This window comes from Ischnura elegans, chromosome 9, assembly GCF_921293095.1.
Source record: "Ischnura elegans chromosome 9, ioIscEleg1.1, whole genome shotgun sequence".
Taxonomy (NCBI): Eukaryota; Metazoa; Arthropoda; class Insecta; order Odonata; family Coenagrionidae; genus Ischnura; species Ischnura elegans.
Window position 1 is genome coordinate 33,098,113 of NC_060254.1, and position 17,789 is coordinate 33,115,901.

Genomic DNA, 17,789 nt, shown 5'->3' on the forward strand with positions numbered 1-17,789 from the left:
GGCCATGTAAAATCAGATGAAGTGCAACCATGGGCTTAATCATGGGACACTTACGGAGTTGTTAGGAATTTTAGCCACATTTCTTGTGAAAGAATTAATTATTTTCTGATTAATGTATCTGCTTACTTATATCTAAGAACTAATATCATAGAATTGAAATAGAATAGAAACTATAGAATTAGTCATAGCAATGGGAAAATATTCTTCTGTTTCAAGTTTGTCCCTAGGCGTAAGACATTGGGTACTATTCTGCTTCTATGTGACTTTGTATTCCTGTCAGCAGTGCACAACCTTGTCCTCTCAACATTTCACTACAAATGATGTGTTAAGATGGCATTTGAAATTTTCCTACGTAAGAAAATGAATAATGTTTTAAAATAACCTACATTTTTCTATGAGAGCACACCATTGCTGTATACAGAACTTGCTGCCACAAAGTTACCCCTAAGATGCCATTACCATTAACTGTGCCATAAAACGCGTATGTTCAGGTCACCATTCCCTTCGTTGGTTAAGTGCCCAATTGGTGTATTTGTCCTCTTTGAGATTTTTGAGCAGAATAGCTATTGGTGCTTGATCAACTGCTTCAGCTGAAGGGCCTACTGGCTGAATCATCTCGTTCAAAAGTCGGGAATTATAATTAAAATTCAGGTCATGATATGCCCTAAGTAGCTCTTGATTGGTTTTTAAATATAGCTTAGTGGTAATACATGGATACATATTTCTTCATCTTCTTTTTCAGGATCTCCACACTGTAGATATGGAGGAATTTCGTTTTGGCCGCACAAATATTACTGGCTTTCGAATGGTTGATCCACAGAGTAAAAGTATTCAGAATGCTGTAAACGACTGGCAGTTTGGAGAAATGAGATCTGGAAGACGCATTAACATAACTGCAAATACTGTCAAAGTAAATGTCACCTTTAAGTTTGGTTTTTGATTTATGGAATCGTTTATCTGAAAACCAATGTTTCTGTTGTGTTAACCTGTTTTTTATATTCCATTTGATGACTTAAGACTGAAACAGCCTTGATGTATGATGCAGTCCGACTTTTTGCTCGTGCTTTTGTTGAAATGAATCGAAGTTCCCCAATAAATACTACTCATCTGTCCTGTGATGATCCTGGAAAGTGGGAGCCTGGTTACAAGCTTATCAACTACATGAAATTTGTAAGTGAAATATGCAAGTCACATGCTCTGTAAATTCATCTTAATGTGTGGTACACCTGAAGTAATGGCAAGGAGTGAGTTGAATCCCTGAGAAGAGTGCGTGAGTGAGTGAGTGAAGGTTTTGAGTGCTAGAGAATTTTAAATTATTTTATAGGTTAATACAGGGGTCTAAAATTTACTAGGCCACGAGGGCCACATTCCAAGTTCCGAATCGCCCTGCAGGCCGGATAGCAAATTTGCGGATGACTGAAGTATTCGATACCAACATTTACTGAAATAGCCGGTGGCATATTTCTTATTTACAAACATTTGAAGGCAACTTTGATGTGCAGTACAGGGCTGCAATGCTGCGGCGTCTCACAGAGTTAAATGAGCGAGAATTGCGTGCTACTTGAAACGAGTGCGTGGGCCAGATAAAAGCCCTCTGCCGGCCGGATCCGGCCCGCAGGCCGTATTTTGGAGACCCCTGGGCTAATAAAGAGGGAGAGAAAGTTAATTATTTTTAATTGTGGTTGTATTTGTTTGTTTCTACAGTTATGACGGTAATCCCAAAAGTAAGGTCTCCAATTTTTTTAGAAATAGAAAATAAGTAGGTACATATTTGTTTTCTATGACATGAACATCATTTTAAAGATTGATCAATTATATACTTTTCTACATAATTGCCATTTCAGAGGATGTATTTTTGTAAACGCTGTGACAGTTTTTGTATGCCCATGGTGCACCAGCTCTTCGCCACGTTGAACTTCATCTGTAACCTCTTCGTCGGAGCAGAATCACCTTCCGACCAAATGCTCTTTCAACTTAGGGAACAGGGAAAAGTCGCTGTGGGCCAAGTCAGGATTAATGGGTGGGTGGTTGAAAATCTATCACGAGCTCCATCCATAGGTTTTTAATGGAGGAGTGGCAATATTGGAAGGTGAGTGCAAGACGGGTGCCACAAATGCTTAGCAAAGATAAAGTTAAACATGGCGGCAAGCTGGTATGACATGGGCATGCAAAAACTGTCACAGCGTTAACAAAAATGCATCCACCGAAATGACAATTATATATGTAGAAAAATTGATAATTTATCAATGTTTAAAATGATGTACATATGATGAAAAATAAATAGTTTTTTCTATTTCTAAAAAAATTGGAGAGCTTTCTTTTGGGATAACCCTCATTTATAGTGTGTGTGTCATATGTTTTATTTAATTCAGCTATCTATTTTTTCAGATGGAGCTGTCTGGACTGACTGGGTATGTTCGCTTTGATGTTGATGGCAGACGTGTTGATTTTCCTCTCGATATCATTGAATTAGATAGAAATGGTTTTGTGAAAACTGGCTTGTGGGATTATCGCACTGGGATAAATTATACACGGACAGAAGATGAGAAGCTGTCAATCATCTCTGAAAGTTTACAAAATAAGACTTTTGTTGTGTCCTCAAGATTGGTAAGGTTTCATTTTACCTATATATTAATATTGTACATGGCTGCATTTATATATTTAAAATTTTTACAAATAGTCTGAAGAACATCTGATCAAATGTTGGGCAGTTGCTGATGTCTTGTACTAGGATACATAATTTATTGGTTTAAAACTGAATTTAAATGAAAATTAGACTGATGCAAAACTGATATGTGATTTTTTTGATACATCCAATTCTTTTTCCACAGGGTGCACCATTTCTAATGGAGCGTGAACCTAAGGGTGCATACACTGGGAATGAGAGATATGAGGGTTATTCTATGGATTTAATTGATGAAGTTTCAAAAATTCTTGGCTTTAAATATGTGTTTGAATTGGTACCAGATGGGCGTTATGGATCTTTGGACCCAAAAACTAAGAAATGGGATGGCCTTGTAAAGCAACTTCTTGAAAAGGTAGGCACATGAATTGTTTGGATTTAATTTATTTTTATTGAACCAGTGATTACATTTGCTCAATTTATGCATGCTAAAGGGACTAAGTGTTTTTTGTAGCATATGATCACATGACAGCGATATGTATAACTAGAAATCAGAAACTCTAATAACATTCACTTCATACTTCTGATTCCCTATGTTTGGTCATAGAATTTGCATACACATCTGTGTTTACTCCTCAACTTTTTCTTCAGAAAGCTGACCTGGCCATCTGTGATCTTACCATAACATACTCACGGGAACAAGCTGTAGATTTCACCATGCCATTCATGAATCTTGGTGAGTATCATAAATTCTTAAGAATGATCGCAGGTTTCCCGGCGTTTAGAATTGTGGAAGGTTACTCGGGATTTCCACTGGGACAGGTTCTCCAACTCCATCTCGGCCTACATTTCGATGCACAACTCATTCATCAAAATGTCGGCTGAGATGGAGTTGGAGAACCTGACCCAGTGGAAATCCCGAGTAACCTTCCACAATATTTTTTTAATTATAATTTTCTATTTCTCAATATCAGCAATTTTAGAGCTTTTTATTAAAATTTGTAGTATCAGGGTCCACTGAGCTCATCATTTAAATCTATGATTTCTTTTTCATGTCCATGGCAAAAGGTATCAGTATCCTCTACAGCAAACCTGTGAAGCAGCCTCCAAATTTATTCTCATTTCTTTCACCACTATCAGTTGATGTTTGGATTTATATGGCCACTGCCTATCTAGGAGTATCTGTTGTTCTATTTGTTTTGGCAAGGTAAGAAATATCATTAAGTTTTCATAATTAATTAATTAAAATCAAGTGATAACATTAGTCCTTTTATTTTATATGTTTTGCAAAAAAAGTATTTATTTATATGGATATGATTTTTTAAATGTGCTGTTCGAGCCTGTATGAGGAGTCGGAACTCCAAATAGGAAGGATAAGGGACACCCATTCCCTTCATGTCGCGATAAGGTCGCAAGGGGCTAGGAAATTTGCGAACTCAGCACCACTTAGGCAATGAGTGAATGAACTACAGTCCTGGGCATTCTTCCGCCACCATTTATTAGATTTGTCACTTGCCGCTATTAGTTGGAATTGGGTGCTCGTGGGCAAGATTATATAAACAGCCTAACTCCTTTTGCCCTAGATTTTGAATTTGTTTTTTTCCTTTTATCAATGGTAGTAATGCAGTGACAGTGTATATGTTTGATCGGAATGCATCAAACTAATGCCCCATATTCACTTTTAACTTTTCTTTTGGAATAACTCTCCCCGCAATTTGCTACAATGAAAAACGTGTAAAACAACTTTGCTGACAACATTTTGTTTGCTTTGACCTAACTACGTAAGTTATCTGTGGTGGTAACTTAAGCAAGTCACCCGAATAATGTGAATGCAACTCAGTAAAAACCTAATTATGTGTTTGGGTAGCAATACTCACAATGGAAATGAAGCATAAGGTATCAGGAACTTTCCCTCCATCATTGGAGTCAGTGTGCTTAATATTACATGTTTTGCTCCACATTTTTCATGGTAGCATTCCTATTACAAGTGCTTCACAGTTTTGGTGCATATTTTTTGTTCTTTTATAAATATTGGCTGGAGAGCATATATCCTATGGCTGTTTTGGCAAGGTACATTAAGGCCTCAATGCAAGTTCAATCTGAAATATGAGAATAACTCAATGAATGTTGGTCTGCATTAAATGATTTGTAATGCAGCACGAGACATGAGTAGAACTGTCTTAAGTCTTTTGCCATGAGTAACACTTCTTATGCAAATTTCTTGTTTGCTGTCAGAGCAAAGGGCTTGTTTTCAGGTCCCACATTCCGACTCCTTGTACGTGCTCCCTAGGCAACAATATAGTAGAAAATAAATGCTCAAATCATAAAACTTGTGAAAAATTTTACCTTCGTTATAACCTGTTAAAGGAGGAAAATTCTTGTTCTCTGTGAGCTTTGAATTATTGCATAAAACCATGTTTTGATGACAAGCTTATTTATTTTTGGGGTGTTGCCTTTATCTATAGAAATTCCTTTAACCCTGGTGTTTTTCTTGAGATAGCAGGTGAAGTAATTTTTTATAAGCCAGGCTACCATATACATTCAATGATGTCTCAGACGGCACAGAATCCTCCGTATCTAATTCGTATGCAGATAGTATCCATTGACTACCGCGCCATCGCTTTTTGTCAATGGATACTATCTGCATACGAATTAGATACGGAGGATTCTGTGCCGTCTGGGGTATTTGATATGTTCTTTACAGATTCTGCTATAAAAGTCATGCTTGAATGAAAAATACAATCGGCCCTTGGAATATAGAATTTGAGAGTTTAAGTTGTTAGTTGCCTTATGTTATCCAAGGGCATTCATTGTATTTAAATGAAGTTCTGTTATACATATATATCCAACATAGCAGTTTAATGGTGGCATCTCTTCCTTTTGACTTCTACATCAGATAACAGGGGGACTTAGCAATGAATCAGAAAATATCCTCTTATTTGGGTTATCTTTAATTTATCCACTAAAATTTGTGTTTTTCAGTGAGACTTCATGCAAGTATTTCAATGCTAGTTTATCTCTAGATTTTCCCTTAGAACTTTTCAAAACATCTGGTTACTTCTCTAGTCAAAACAAGTCAATGACCTTTTTCAAAAATCCTAATAATCAAGTTAACTTGATTTTGAGTTAACTTGATGACAAAAGGCAGCAATCTCATGCAACAGTTATGAACTACCTCCAGTGGAAGAGATTGTCCCAATTGTCATTGCCTCACTGACTTCAGTACTATGGGTACTTACTTGGAAATTTGATACTTATTTTTTTAATTCTGTGATGACTGCTAGATGTCTCCTCGGCTGGAGGTAATTCATAACCTGTCATATGACACTGTTGTCTTTCATCATCAAGTTAACTAGATTACTGGCTCTTTCCAACATAGTCAAAGGTTGATGGACTATTTTCTCCTAATTCACCTCAGGATTTTGAAGTGGAAAAGAAGGCATTACTTTGATTAAATGGTCTTATCATGGTCACTTACAATTTCAAGCTGGATTCTTGTTTGGAATTTTATAATTATCATATAGTTAAGAATAAAATATTGGTGGTACAGTCCATATTTTTTATTTTAACGTTTCATTGCCTCAGCATCATCACCACAATAACCTATTTAGTCACTCTGAGGCTGACATGGAGGCAATGATATATATCAAAATTAAGTAAAATTGTTGGCTCTACCAAGTTCTATATTTTTTACTGTTAGATTTTATTCAGTGACATCTTGCCTAATGCAGTTGAATTAATTTATTATTATCAGTTAAACAATCTACGATTGCCAAAATAATTAGATCTACTGAGAAATATTTTTAATCTGTTAGCCAAGAAATTTTTATTAAAGCAAATCATCGAATCATAGCTAATCTTCTTGTGTCCTGCTTCTTTTCCTCATGTCCTTCTTTTCCATGTGGTGCTGTTTATTTTTGTCTTTTGTCATCTGGTTACCCCATATGCATATGTTATGCCTACCATCCTGTGAAACAAATGGAAAATTGGTCTCCCTTATAGACAAGAATGCTAGTTTAATGTTCTGTGAAATTCGTATCAACAATTCTTTCTTAGATCTCCAAAATATTAGATAATTCTTGCGACATTTCTGTTGTAATGTTTACCTACTTCTCATTGTATGCATATTAGATTATTTTGGAGCCAAAATGTGTGCATAACTTTGATATAAATATGTAGATCATTATCAACTTGTCATGTGATCCCATAAATGGAGAGAGACAAATGGTTTATTTGATGAAAATATTTTGGGGTTACAGTTACCCAGACAGCACAGAATCCTCCGTATCTAATTCGTATGCAGATAGTATCCATTGACTACTGCTCCGTCGCGAAAAGCGACGGAGCAGTAGTCAATGGATACTATCTGAATACGAATTAGATACGGAGGGTTCTGTGCCGTCTGGGTAAGCAAATGAAGGAAAAGTGTAACTATGTATCAAATGTTCAAAATTGTGGAAGAATATTGTTTTGATATTTATTTTTCAGTCAAAAATGTAATTCCTTTTAGTAAATGCTGTTGGAATTGTATTGAATACTCTATTCTTTCATCAGGGAGTATTCTTTACTGAGCCATTTTAGAATAACCATGAAATATTTTGTAATTATTCTCACGAAAGTATGTCTATGGAAATCACCTCTCCTCATTCCTCCCCCAGAAGGGAAGAAGCCCCACATTCTAAAGACTTGTTACATCTATCTTATATGCCTATAATGTACCAGTTCTTTTATTTTATAAATCATGCATATGAGAAATACAATGGTATTGAGCTCTTAAGTTATTATTAAATTGATAAGATTAATTTTCATGACAGTTTAACCTTTGCTATTTGGGAGCATTCAACATTTACTCTGCTCTTCTTTTACTGTGAAAGCTGGATTAGTCATGCTAGACTGTTTTTTTTGCTTGCATTACTGATGTGTACTTGATTAAAGTATTGGGATTTTAATACTTTCAGCCAGTGGCGTCTACTCCATGGGGGCCTGAGTTCTAATGTTGATCATATGACCCTTCTAAAATGCTTAAAAAACTTAAAACTCATTACTTATAAAATTTCCCGGGGCAAGAACCCCGGTTTGGGTCCCCCCAATATTTTTTGTAAGTCAGCATGCCTGCTTTCAGTCCATTGAAAGGACGGGTTATAGGTTGCAATTGCCTTCTGTAATGCAAGTTATTCTTTGCTTAAGGAAATGAAATGGTGGGATAGTAGTGTAGGTGTCTTATGTAGCATGGGAGGAGGAATAGAAGATAAAAGCCCTGTGGAGAACTTGTTTATTGGGCATGCCCACTTCATGGTGCCATCATGGTAAGGGGGCATTCATTAAGTACGTGAGGCGTTTAGGGGAGAGGGGATTAAGCTGATTCTCACCCAATCTGACTTTGGGGAAGGGGGGGAGGCATGGGCGTATCCAGAATCAAAACTAGGGGGGGGGGGGGGGAGGGGCAACACTGGCTGTGGTTGTTCAAGTTGTAACTTATTTGCACAGAAAACGTTAATGAAGCCAAAATTTTAAGGAAATTATGACAGAAATTTATTAGTTCTTATAATTATTTGTTTGAAAAAATAATGTTTTTTTAATTTTAGTTCCATGGCTTATACTAATATCAGTTTTCTTCAAAAGGAAAATTTGTTCATAACTTTTGTTTTGAACCCGTATATGTCTGAATATAGTCCCCCCTTTTTTTTCCAAAAATGCCTGTGGTAAAAGTGAAGGGAGGGACTATATTCAAACGCATTTTTCTTAACTTTTCCCAAAACTGAAGCCTCAAAGTTAGGGGGGGGGGACTATATTCGGAGAAATATAGTAACTTTATTTTTGCTTCTAGGGGGGGCAGTTGCCCCCGCTGCCCCCTGCTAGGTATGTGCATGTGGGGAGGTCCTCGCGAGTATGACATAATTTTTTTCTGCAAGTCTGTGATGCTAGACTGCGATCTTTGTAAACTTAAATACTATACCCTTTTTCCGAGCTGACCATGAACGTGCTCAAAACCCACCCACTCTTATAGCGAATCACAGAAGAGCGACAGAGGAAAGTGTGTAGGAGCCCGTAGTCTCTCTCCTAACTCCGTGCAGTGCAGATTGCTCTCCAGCTAGCAGTGTTGCCAAACCGAATCACTCAGCGGTCGTCCGAGAATCTTCCACCGCCCCCGAAAGTACCATTATTCCTAAGGCTGGCAGCACCGGTTGGCCAGATGGAGGGGAAAAGGGAAGGGGATGGGGGGGGAACGGAGAGGTGGAAGGGGCAGCACTTCTGATTGGCTACTTGCTATTTTCCACCCAGCCGCCGTCAGTTCGGAAAAAGGGTATAGTCTTAACTAATCTTGAGTAAAAATAATCAAAACAACTGTTACTTTTTTAATAAATCCAATGCAATGAAGCATAGAACAATATATTTGTAATGAAATTACACTGTTTTTAACAATCTCATGTGAGATTAGAGGGATGGGGGGAGGAGGTTGAGCCATATCTCATGATATCTCAACAAAGGGGAGAAGGGGTTCAAAAATTGCCAAAAACACCTCACGTAATTAATTAATGAATGCCCCCTAACAAGTAGAAATAGTTAAAATGATAATTAAAGGAAGAACTTTGTGCTTTCACATGAATATTTATTCACACGTTTACACGACCAAGGTTTCAACTCTAGACGTCATCATCAGGTGCAGTCTACATCCTTTTATACAAGGCTAAAAGGATGTGATGGACCTCTGTAGAGTTCACCTGATGATGACGCCTAAAGTTGAAACCATGGTCGTGTAAATGTGTGAATAAATGTTCATGTGAAAGCACAAAGTTCTTCTTTTTAATTTTGATAATGAATCTCTTTCACAAAGTTGCACCTCAAACAATCAATTTTAAGTAGAAATAGGTTGCGGAATTCACAGGGGCTGGAGACGAGTTAGGTAGGTAAGTTAGCACCGGGACAAGGCATTCCTCCCTTTTTCCCTCTGCCTTTCTTCATTTTCAAGAATTTCATTGGGTCTCTTTGCAAAAGTGAGGGTAATTGTTTTGCAAGAATTGTACAAGTCACATTATCAATGAAAGTTCCTTGAATTCGTTCATAAAAGTCCCATAAAATATTTTATATTTTAGATTCACACAGTATTTAAGGTAAAAAGCTTAAACTATATTTATATTAGTGGATTAAAGTATGTTGTCTTGTTAATATGGTATCTTGGTGAATACTTAAAATGGTAGGAAATCCTTTTGTATTAATTTTTGTTTTTTATTGTTTGTAGCGACAGAGATCTCTAAAAGTCTTTCATAATTCAATCTTATAAGCACTTTGCCTCCTATAAAATTAACCCTCTATTGTATAATGTACTATCTGCAGAACCTAAGAAAGAACTGAGGAAACTGTTAATTCAGTCTCCTTATAAATTTTGGCTTTATGCATTATTAGTACTTTGTGTTTATTATTCAAGGAATATTTGTGGAATAGCCAGCAGTGTACTTTTACAGAGTCTCCTACAAGTGCAAATAGGGTGCAAAAATTTCATGGAGGAAAAATCATTTGTCTTAACCAGGAGTTGATGCTGAAATCCAGTGATTCATCAATCACTGGATTGATGAATCACTGGATTTCAGCATAAATCAATCAAATTCCAGTGATTTAGGTTCAAATCCCAGTTAAGGCCAACAATTTTTTCTCTGTGGAATACTTGCTCTTTAAGCGCCACTTAGTCTCAGTGATCTAATTTTCATCTTCCAGCTAATTTCGACTTAAAGAGAATATATGGGTTAAAAGTAAATGTATTCTTTCGAATGTGATAATTTAATTTTACTTTCATCCATTTTTGTAGTTATCCTTTTCATGTAATTAATGTTTATTTTATCACCCGAATATTAGTGTTTTAGTTGCTGCTGTTCCCTTGCAGTCCCAAAGTTAAATGTGTTATTTCCCTAATCCTCCTTGGCCCCTTCCCGTGACACATTTTGCTTTCCAGGCTTACACCTTATGAGTGGAATAACCCACACCCATGCAATCCAGATCCTGAGGAATTGGAGACTCAATTCAATCTTTTGAACTGCATGTGGTTCGCCATTGGATCCCTCATGCAGCAAGGCTGTGATTTCCTGCCAAAGTAAGAGAGAAATGAAGTCAATGTGTGATAACCCCTGGGGCAACATTTTTCATTCCATCCCGTGCACTCCCTGCACCTATCACTTCAAATTTGTGTCTGCTTGTCATTGTGCATAACATGTTGTGCCTGTCAATTTTGTTATTCACACATTTCTTCTGAATCTATTTCATTGTCTTGGCATTTCGCACCCAAGCATATGTTATACCCTGGAATATATGTGGTACCCTTTGTATATGTGTTCGTCACGTGATGTCATTTGTGTTATAATTTTATTTTGCTGATGTTTTGTCGGTGTTTTCTCAATTTACCTCTTCCTGTTAGTATATGGCGTCCCTTTCATTAGTGTGTTTCGCACCAATGGTGCATTTAATTTGTTTGCCAAAATTTGCATTTCAGTTACTCCATGTGCATATTAAGCGGCTGGATTTTGGGCCTACTCAAACGTGATGGTTTGGACTAAATGATTGTGTGTCATGTTTATAATCAGTGTTTCTTCTGTAGGCTTTCACCGTATGAATGGAGGAATCCACATCCTTGCAAGCAAGATCCCGAGGAGCTGGAAAACGAGTTGACTCTCCAGAATATTATTTGGCACAATTGCGGTTCATTAATGCAGCAGGGCTCTGATGTAGCGCCCAAGTAAGGGGCTAGTAAATTTGGTCCTGCCTAGGTGACGTTGAGGCGTGATTGTAGTGAGAGTTGAAGCGATAGATTCAGTCATAGACGATAGAGTTAATAATTTAGAGGGGGTTAATTTTTTTTACTAACACATGCTGTTTTGCTGGGGATATAATTTGTAGATGGCTTCTAAATGCAGTAGAGTAGGATCCTTAGTGCTGCCATTTGAGTTGGGTGGATCTGAGTAAAGAAATTAGTAGTCATTTTCTTACCAAAATTATGTTTGAATCATTTTGGCCCATTAAACTTTAATATTTGTCATTTGTTTTGTTTAGTTTAAATTTGGAAGAATTTTAGATATGCCTCTGCTTAGTGCTTGAAAAATAGTTCCTTGAATTTTTTGCCTTTTTTATTTGTTTAGCTACACATTTGCATTGCTATTAAAATGGCAGCTCTAAATTTGATGAGAATTCAAAGCATATTGGTTGGGTATTTTAAAATTTGGGCGTAAGGGCTGAATTAATTATAACATTTTTTGAATTTCCAGGAGCATTAGGGTTGAAATGTTTCCTCTGTAGTGGTTCACCTAAAAAAGTTTATCAAAACCACAATTTTAAGAAGCTGCCTGTGGTTAAATATATCATACAATGAAGTGCAGAATGTGGTTCAATTATTAGGAATTTGTCGCAGATGGAATGAAATTTTGGAATTCCATCCATGATTTTTTGTTCTTTGTGTTCTTTCACACTTAGTATTTTTGTCTGAAATATTCTTTTCATCCTAGGGAACTTTTCATCCCTTTTGTGTGTGTAAATCTGGAAAATGCTATGACTAATCTTTGCATTTTGCATATTTTTGCAATCAATAAAGTCACCTTTGAATCTGCCTTCGATGCCTTGAAGGTTCTTTTCAATAGCAACAATTTAAGGCATCATAGCAAATATGTAATTTACAATTTTTTAAGGCACTATCGGAGTGGTGACTTCAATTAGCAATGATCATTTTTATCTTCATCTTTGATGACAATGAAGACAGTTGATGGAAATTTAGATTACGCTTAGGTAAATCAACCTTTCCTCTAGTCCTTTGATTATTAGGAAGAAAAAAAAGGATTAGATGGCTGATCATAAGTTTTGAAACTGTAAAGCCCACCAACCAATGTGTCTTTGTTTAATAATAGTATGGGTTTTAAAGTTTTGTCGATTTCAGTAATTTTTGTAACTTCTAAAACTGTTTCCCTCTAGCAAAAAGTGAGCAAAATTCTGCCAGTGCCTTTGAGATATATATTTTAAAAATCGATTTTCAAAAACTTACTCAATTGCCATTTGACTTTTACATTCCATACTCAACCTATTTACATTTGGATGTGAAAATCATATGAGAAAGTATTTTACTCTCTGGGATGCACATTTTTATTCATTTGCCCTTCACATTTAATTCGTACAGAAAAATTTAAACTTGCTGCAGGGAGCTGAAATTGTTACTCCTATTTTATGAGCCACTTAATGGTCATCGATTGGTCAAGAATATGTGCATATTCTATCTTTATATAGGGATCAGTATTTTTATTGGAAATATTATGAAGTACTCTTATGGCTACTAGTTGGTCAAACTGTGATAGGCAATAAGGCTGCCTTATATCCAGGACCAATCAGGTACATGAAGTGGGGTCACTAAACACACAATCAGCAGAAGTGCCAACTTCTTTTCCCATATACCATTGTAGCGAAATTAAATGGGCATATTTACTGGAAGATGATCATGGGATGGTTGTTTGAAATGTTTTTTTGGGGTGATCAAAGAGACAAAGATGCTAAGTGTGAAAGGTTCACGTGTTTCGGTAGTCTTTATTAGGATAGCTACCTATTTATGCTTTACAGCATGCGTAGAGGAATTGGAATTAGCATGGCCAGTAGTGCAACAGGGACGTGGGTGGTGATGAATGCCAAGAAGCTGGTCAAATGCTCAGAGTATTTTCCGTTCTTTTATAACTCTCAGTTGTTAGTATATTCATATCCACTGGCAAATGAAGGAGTATATTAACCTATATTAAAAACATATATTCATTCATGTTATCAAACTTGGAATACAATTAGTACTGGCAGATTTGATGCTAACTTATGCACCCATTGTTCACATGAAATAATGTTGTTTGTTACTTGCTTCGGAACAATTAATATTTAATAATTGTAAGTGATTGTGAATGAATGTGTTCTATCAATGTATTACCAACTATCTAATATCTACGAGGAGAATTTTTGCATATACTGAGCTTAATGATATTCAATTAATAACCAATACTTCTCATTTAAATGAACCATTTAAAAATCAACTCATAAATTACAAATACTGTTTATTGATGTAATATCTTGTGTTGCATCATTTATGATAGTCTTCAGTCTGAATCTTGTAATGCATCGTTAAAAATATCACATCCTATGACTAGAAAAGTTATGAAAAATATTTCCTAGAGAATCTTGTGTAAGAGTCCATAATTAAATAATGTATGTAATCAAATTTTTAATTTGTGGAGGGTATTAGTCTTTTTAATGAAAATGATGAATTTTATTCTCCTCATTTCCACTATTCTTTAATTCATGATTTGGAATTTATATCCCACAATTCTTCCTCGATTCTCAAATCCCATTTTTGTTCTCCTGATTGTTCATACAATCTTGTGATTTTGTAGTACATATTTTTATTGTAGGTTTTTGATGGTGATTGTTTTAAAATACTGAGTATTTATCGTTGTGTCTGTTTGGAAATATTTTTGTGGTTAAAAATAATTTCTTTCAACTATTAGAAGCTGCTGAGGAAAACCCTACTTCTTATTTTTAAGCATGAGGCATGGTAAGGGTATCGAAAATTTTATTATGTCCATGTGTTTCTCTACCAGATTCCTGATTCTATTTTTCCATGAAAATATTTATTCAAATGCCTTGTAAAAACCTATCGTTTAAGGTTTCTGCATGAATTTCATCAGTAATTACAATTTGTGTTCCTTTTCTTCAGCAACAATAATTGGTTACGTTTTTAATTTTATTTTTACTTGTGAAACAAATCTCTATTCATAGTAATTATAACAGTGAATAGTAAGATTATCTAACTAAGCCCATATTGAAACAGCCATGCTTCAGTAGAAATTGATTTTGTGTGGGACTCAAATTTTTCCTGCCAAGTGTTTTGGTTCTCTGTTGGTAAAAAATTGCCACTTAGTTTTCTGGCTACATTGGTTTCAGTATCGTATTGAATTGTTTGAGGAGAAAAGGTTGTGGTTGAATATTCTGGAAAGTTAATTGCAATTAAATGTGACAGGGTCTGGGTTCCATGATTTCATGTACACCTAGAAACCAACTGCATAGCTGTCAATGAGTGCCTAAGTGTAGAAGGTGAAGCCTGTGACATCAGTTCAAAAAATATTTAGGTTCAGTTAATTGGTTCCTGAGTAAGATGATAGCCAGGATATAGGGGCTTGAAATGTTCAACTCTCTCAAAATTTTGATACACAAGTCATAGGCGTTTTCCTTCCAATGAATCCTCCCAAAAAGCATCCTCTTGCCAAGAAATCTCTGTCTTCTTTGAATAGCTATGGTTATTGCCTTCTTGATTTTTATATTATCTAAAACTTATTTCCAGCATTCTTAGCTCTGATTTTTTTTTGTTGATTATATGAGAAGCAGCTGTCGTATATCATTGCGTCTGATAATTTCATTTCCTTTGGATTTCAATGGGAATTGATTCTGTTGAAAAGTCCATAGTATCACAAGATGATTAATTTGAAACCGATTAGGTGCCCTACAGTAAGTAGCTTTTTTAAATCCTCTCCATCATAACCAGGGGCAGTCTGGGGTGATTAGGGGCCTTCGGCTTGGGCTGATAATGGGGTCTTATTTATCGGGGGATTGAGGGGTCCACCTCAAGAAACTTTTGGGAAATTGCCTGACCACCAGGGTCGGCCCTAGCAGGTGCGGGGCTAGGGGCGAACCTTCAGTGCGGGGCCCTTCACTTAAAATATTAAACTCTATACCCCATCTACAAACTCGAGCATTTTGAATCCCTACCACTCTCTGGCTAAGTATGTGTTCCCCTCCCAAATTCAGACTTCGTAATTACGCCGTTATGATACCATCACGCAGTTCGTTTTCAAAACTATCGTATATTTTAATTTTTTTTCACAAACGCGGGGCCCCCCAAAGCGCAGGGTCGCCCCGGTCGCCCCGCCCTAAGGCCGGCTCTGCTGACCACAAATAGATTTTGATGCTGTTCTGGCCATAAAAAAATACTATATAAAAGTCAATGAAAATAACAATTTATTTTCAATTTTTGCATTTTCTAAAATGCTTTTCAATCATTGGTTTTTCTAATTTTGTTATTAGATTCACACAGTGATTAGATGTGATACCATTGAATTGAGGATGGGTACAGTGTGAAGCAAACAATTCCTCCAAAAATGGTTAAGAATAGTTCAGTAAATAAATGAGTTTTAAAAATGGGTTTTCTTGCTGCCTCGTTATTAATTCCGGCTACTTAACTGAACCCTGATGCTTATACATTTATCTTGCAATGAGCTTGATAGTTGATCTGGGAGCACATGGGTAATTGATTTTTAGTTGGCTATAATAATGATGATCATAGGTGGATATTTGTTATGAAATTGTTGTAAGTAATGTTGTATGAATCGTGTATTTTTTAGTTCTTCTCTGTCAAAACTTCTGGAATTACTTTTACGCAAATAATCTAGTTGGCTAAATTAATACAGTGTGTATTTTCATGCTTCATTAACTTTTATATGTCTTTTCAGTTATAGTTCTCATTTGCTGTTTTCCATCTTTGTTTTCTGTTTCTGAAAGAGTTTAAGTTAAGTATTGGTGAGTGAATTGAGTTTGCTTTCTAATAACTGGGAATATGCTTCATGTAACTTTTTGTGTGTATTGTTGTGAATGTGTTAAGATATGGTTGTATTTTACTTGTGCATTGTGGAGTCTTTATCATATCTGTGATTTGTGGATTTTTTTTACTGTATTCAATATTTCACATCTGATGATCTCTATCAAAATAAGGGATAGGTATCAAAATGAATTAATTTTGAAACTGATAAAAATCCTTGAAATTTTGCATTGAGAATTGCTAAAAATTGATTGATAATATCATGGAAATGATTCTTAAAAAAATAATGTGATTTTCTCTTACATCTCTTTACCTGATTAAAACTGAAATAGCTCAATAATATTATCAAATTATTCTCTTTAAAGAGCAAGGTGGTGTTCATTTAATTGTTATTACTATTAACTTAAATTTGTCCCCTCTGTCTATGAAGAGCTGTTTCAACTCGAATGGTTGCTGGTATGTGGTGGTTTTTCACTCTCATCATGATTTCTTCATATACTGCCAACCTTGCTGCCTTCTTAACTGTTGAGAGAATGGATGTAACAATTGAGTCAGCTGAAGATCTTGCCAAACAAACTAAAATAAAGTATGGAGCAGTAGAAGGAGGATCAACAGCCAGCTTTTTCAAGGTTATGACACCAATGTTGCATCTTTTACCAATAGTGATTGTGCCTTAAGTTAACATTGTGTATGTATTACTTAAGGCTTTCTTAATTTTTCTTTTGCTAATATTTGGAAAATATTTATCTTCAATCTGTATTTGACTCATAGTCAATTATGTTGGTGTTAGTATGTACTTTGAAATAGTGAGAGCAAAATTTGTTTATCTTTTTTGGACACAGGTGCATTTTGTGAAGAGATTTAGTTTGTCATCTACATTTTGGTTATCTATGCTAAAGGTGTTTCCAGAAAAAAAAGTGGGGTTGGGATAGGAGATCATTTGCAGGGGGTGTACATTTTGGAGTGAGTTCATTTTGAGGGGTTATACGATATTTTTCAAAGACTTTCTCCCAAAATTTTGAAGGGGTGTTTGAACATTTTTTCATTTCATATATGTAGTTATTTAGGTATTTCACTGGTCCTGGGGAATTAAAATTGGGTGATTAAAATAGAAATTAGTGCACAAGTAAATCCTTAAGTCTTATGATTTTTAAGACAAACTGTATGGAAACAGTCAAAGGTCTAAAAATATGGAATTATTTGCTAACTTTCCTAAGAGTGTTATCAAGTTTCACAGGGTTTTCATCTCGGTTCCCTCAGCTTGGTGCTTAAAAATGTGTGCAATAATTTATTGTGCATTTTTTTGTAGGAATCTAATTTTTCAACCTATCAACGCATGTGGTCATTTATGGAAAGTGCACGACCACCTGTTTTTGCCAAGTCCAACAGTGAAGGAGTGGAGCGTGTGTCCAAAGGAAAACGTGGTTATGCTTTTCTCATGGAATCCACATCAATTGAGTATGTAGTGGAGAGACAGTGTGACTTAACCCAAGTGGGAGGACTTCTGGACTCCAAAGGCTACGGAATCGCCTTGCCCCTTAGTGAGTGCTGTAACAGCAAATTATTTTAAAAATT

At 35.8% G+C, this 17,789-nt stretch overlaps 1 protein-coding gene across 2 annotated transcripts in view; it reads left to right on the plus strand.

The window, feature by feature from the left end:
• The window catches only part of LOC124165648 (glutamate receptor ionotropic, kainate 2-like), a 33,655-nt gene that overhangs the window by 12,877 nt on the left and 2,989 nt on the right, over window positions 1-17,789 (plus strand). The window contains exons 6-14 of one of the 2 annotated variants that reach the window (XM_046543121.1): window positions 743-910; window positions 1,018-1,170; window positions 2,389-2,607; window positions 2,832-3,038; window positions 3,275-3,359; window positions 3,692-3,830; window positions 11,211-11,348; window positions 16,645-16,843; window positions 17,524-17,755. In XM_046543121.1, the coding sequence (XP_046399077.1) occupies window positions 743-910; window positions 1,018-1,170; window positions 2,389-2,607; window positions 2,832-3,038; window positions 3,275-3,359; window positions 3,692-3,830; window positions 11,211-11,348; window positions 16,645-16,843; window positions 17,524-17,755 (1,540 nt within the window). Of the gene's footprint in view, window positions 1-742; window positions 911-1,017; window positions 1,171-2,388; window positions 2,608-2,831; window positions 3,039-3,274; window positions 3,360-3,691; window positions 3,831-10,571; window positions 10,710-11,210; window positions 11,349-16,644; window positions 16,844-17,523; window positions 17,756-17,789 lie in introns of both variants that reach the window. The other variant, XM_046543120.1, reaches the window with a different exon arrangement.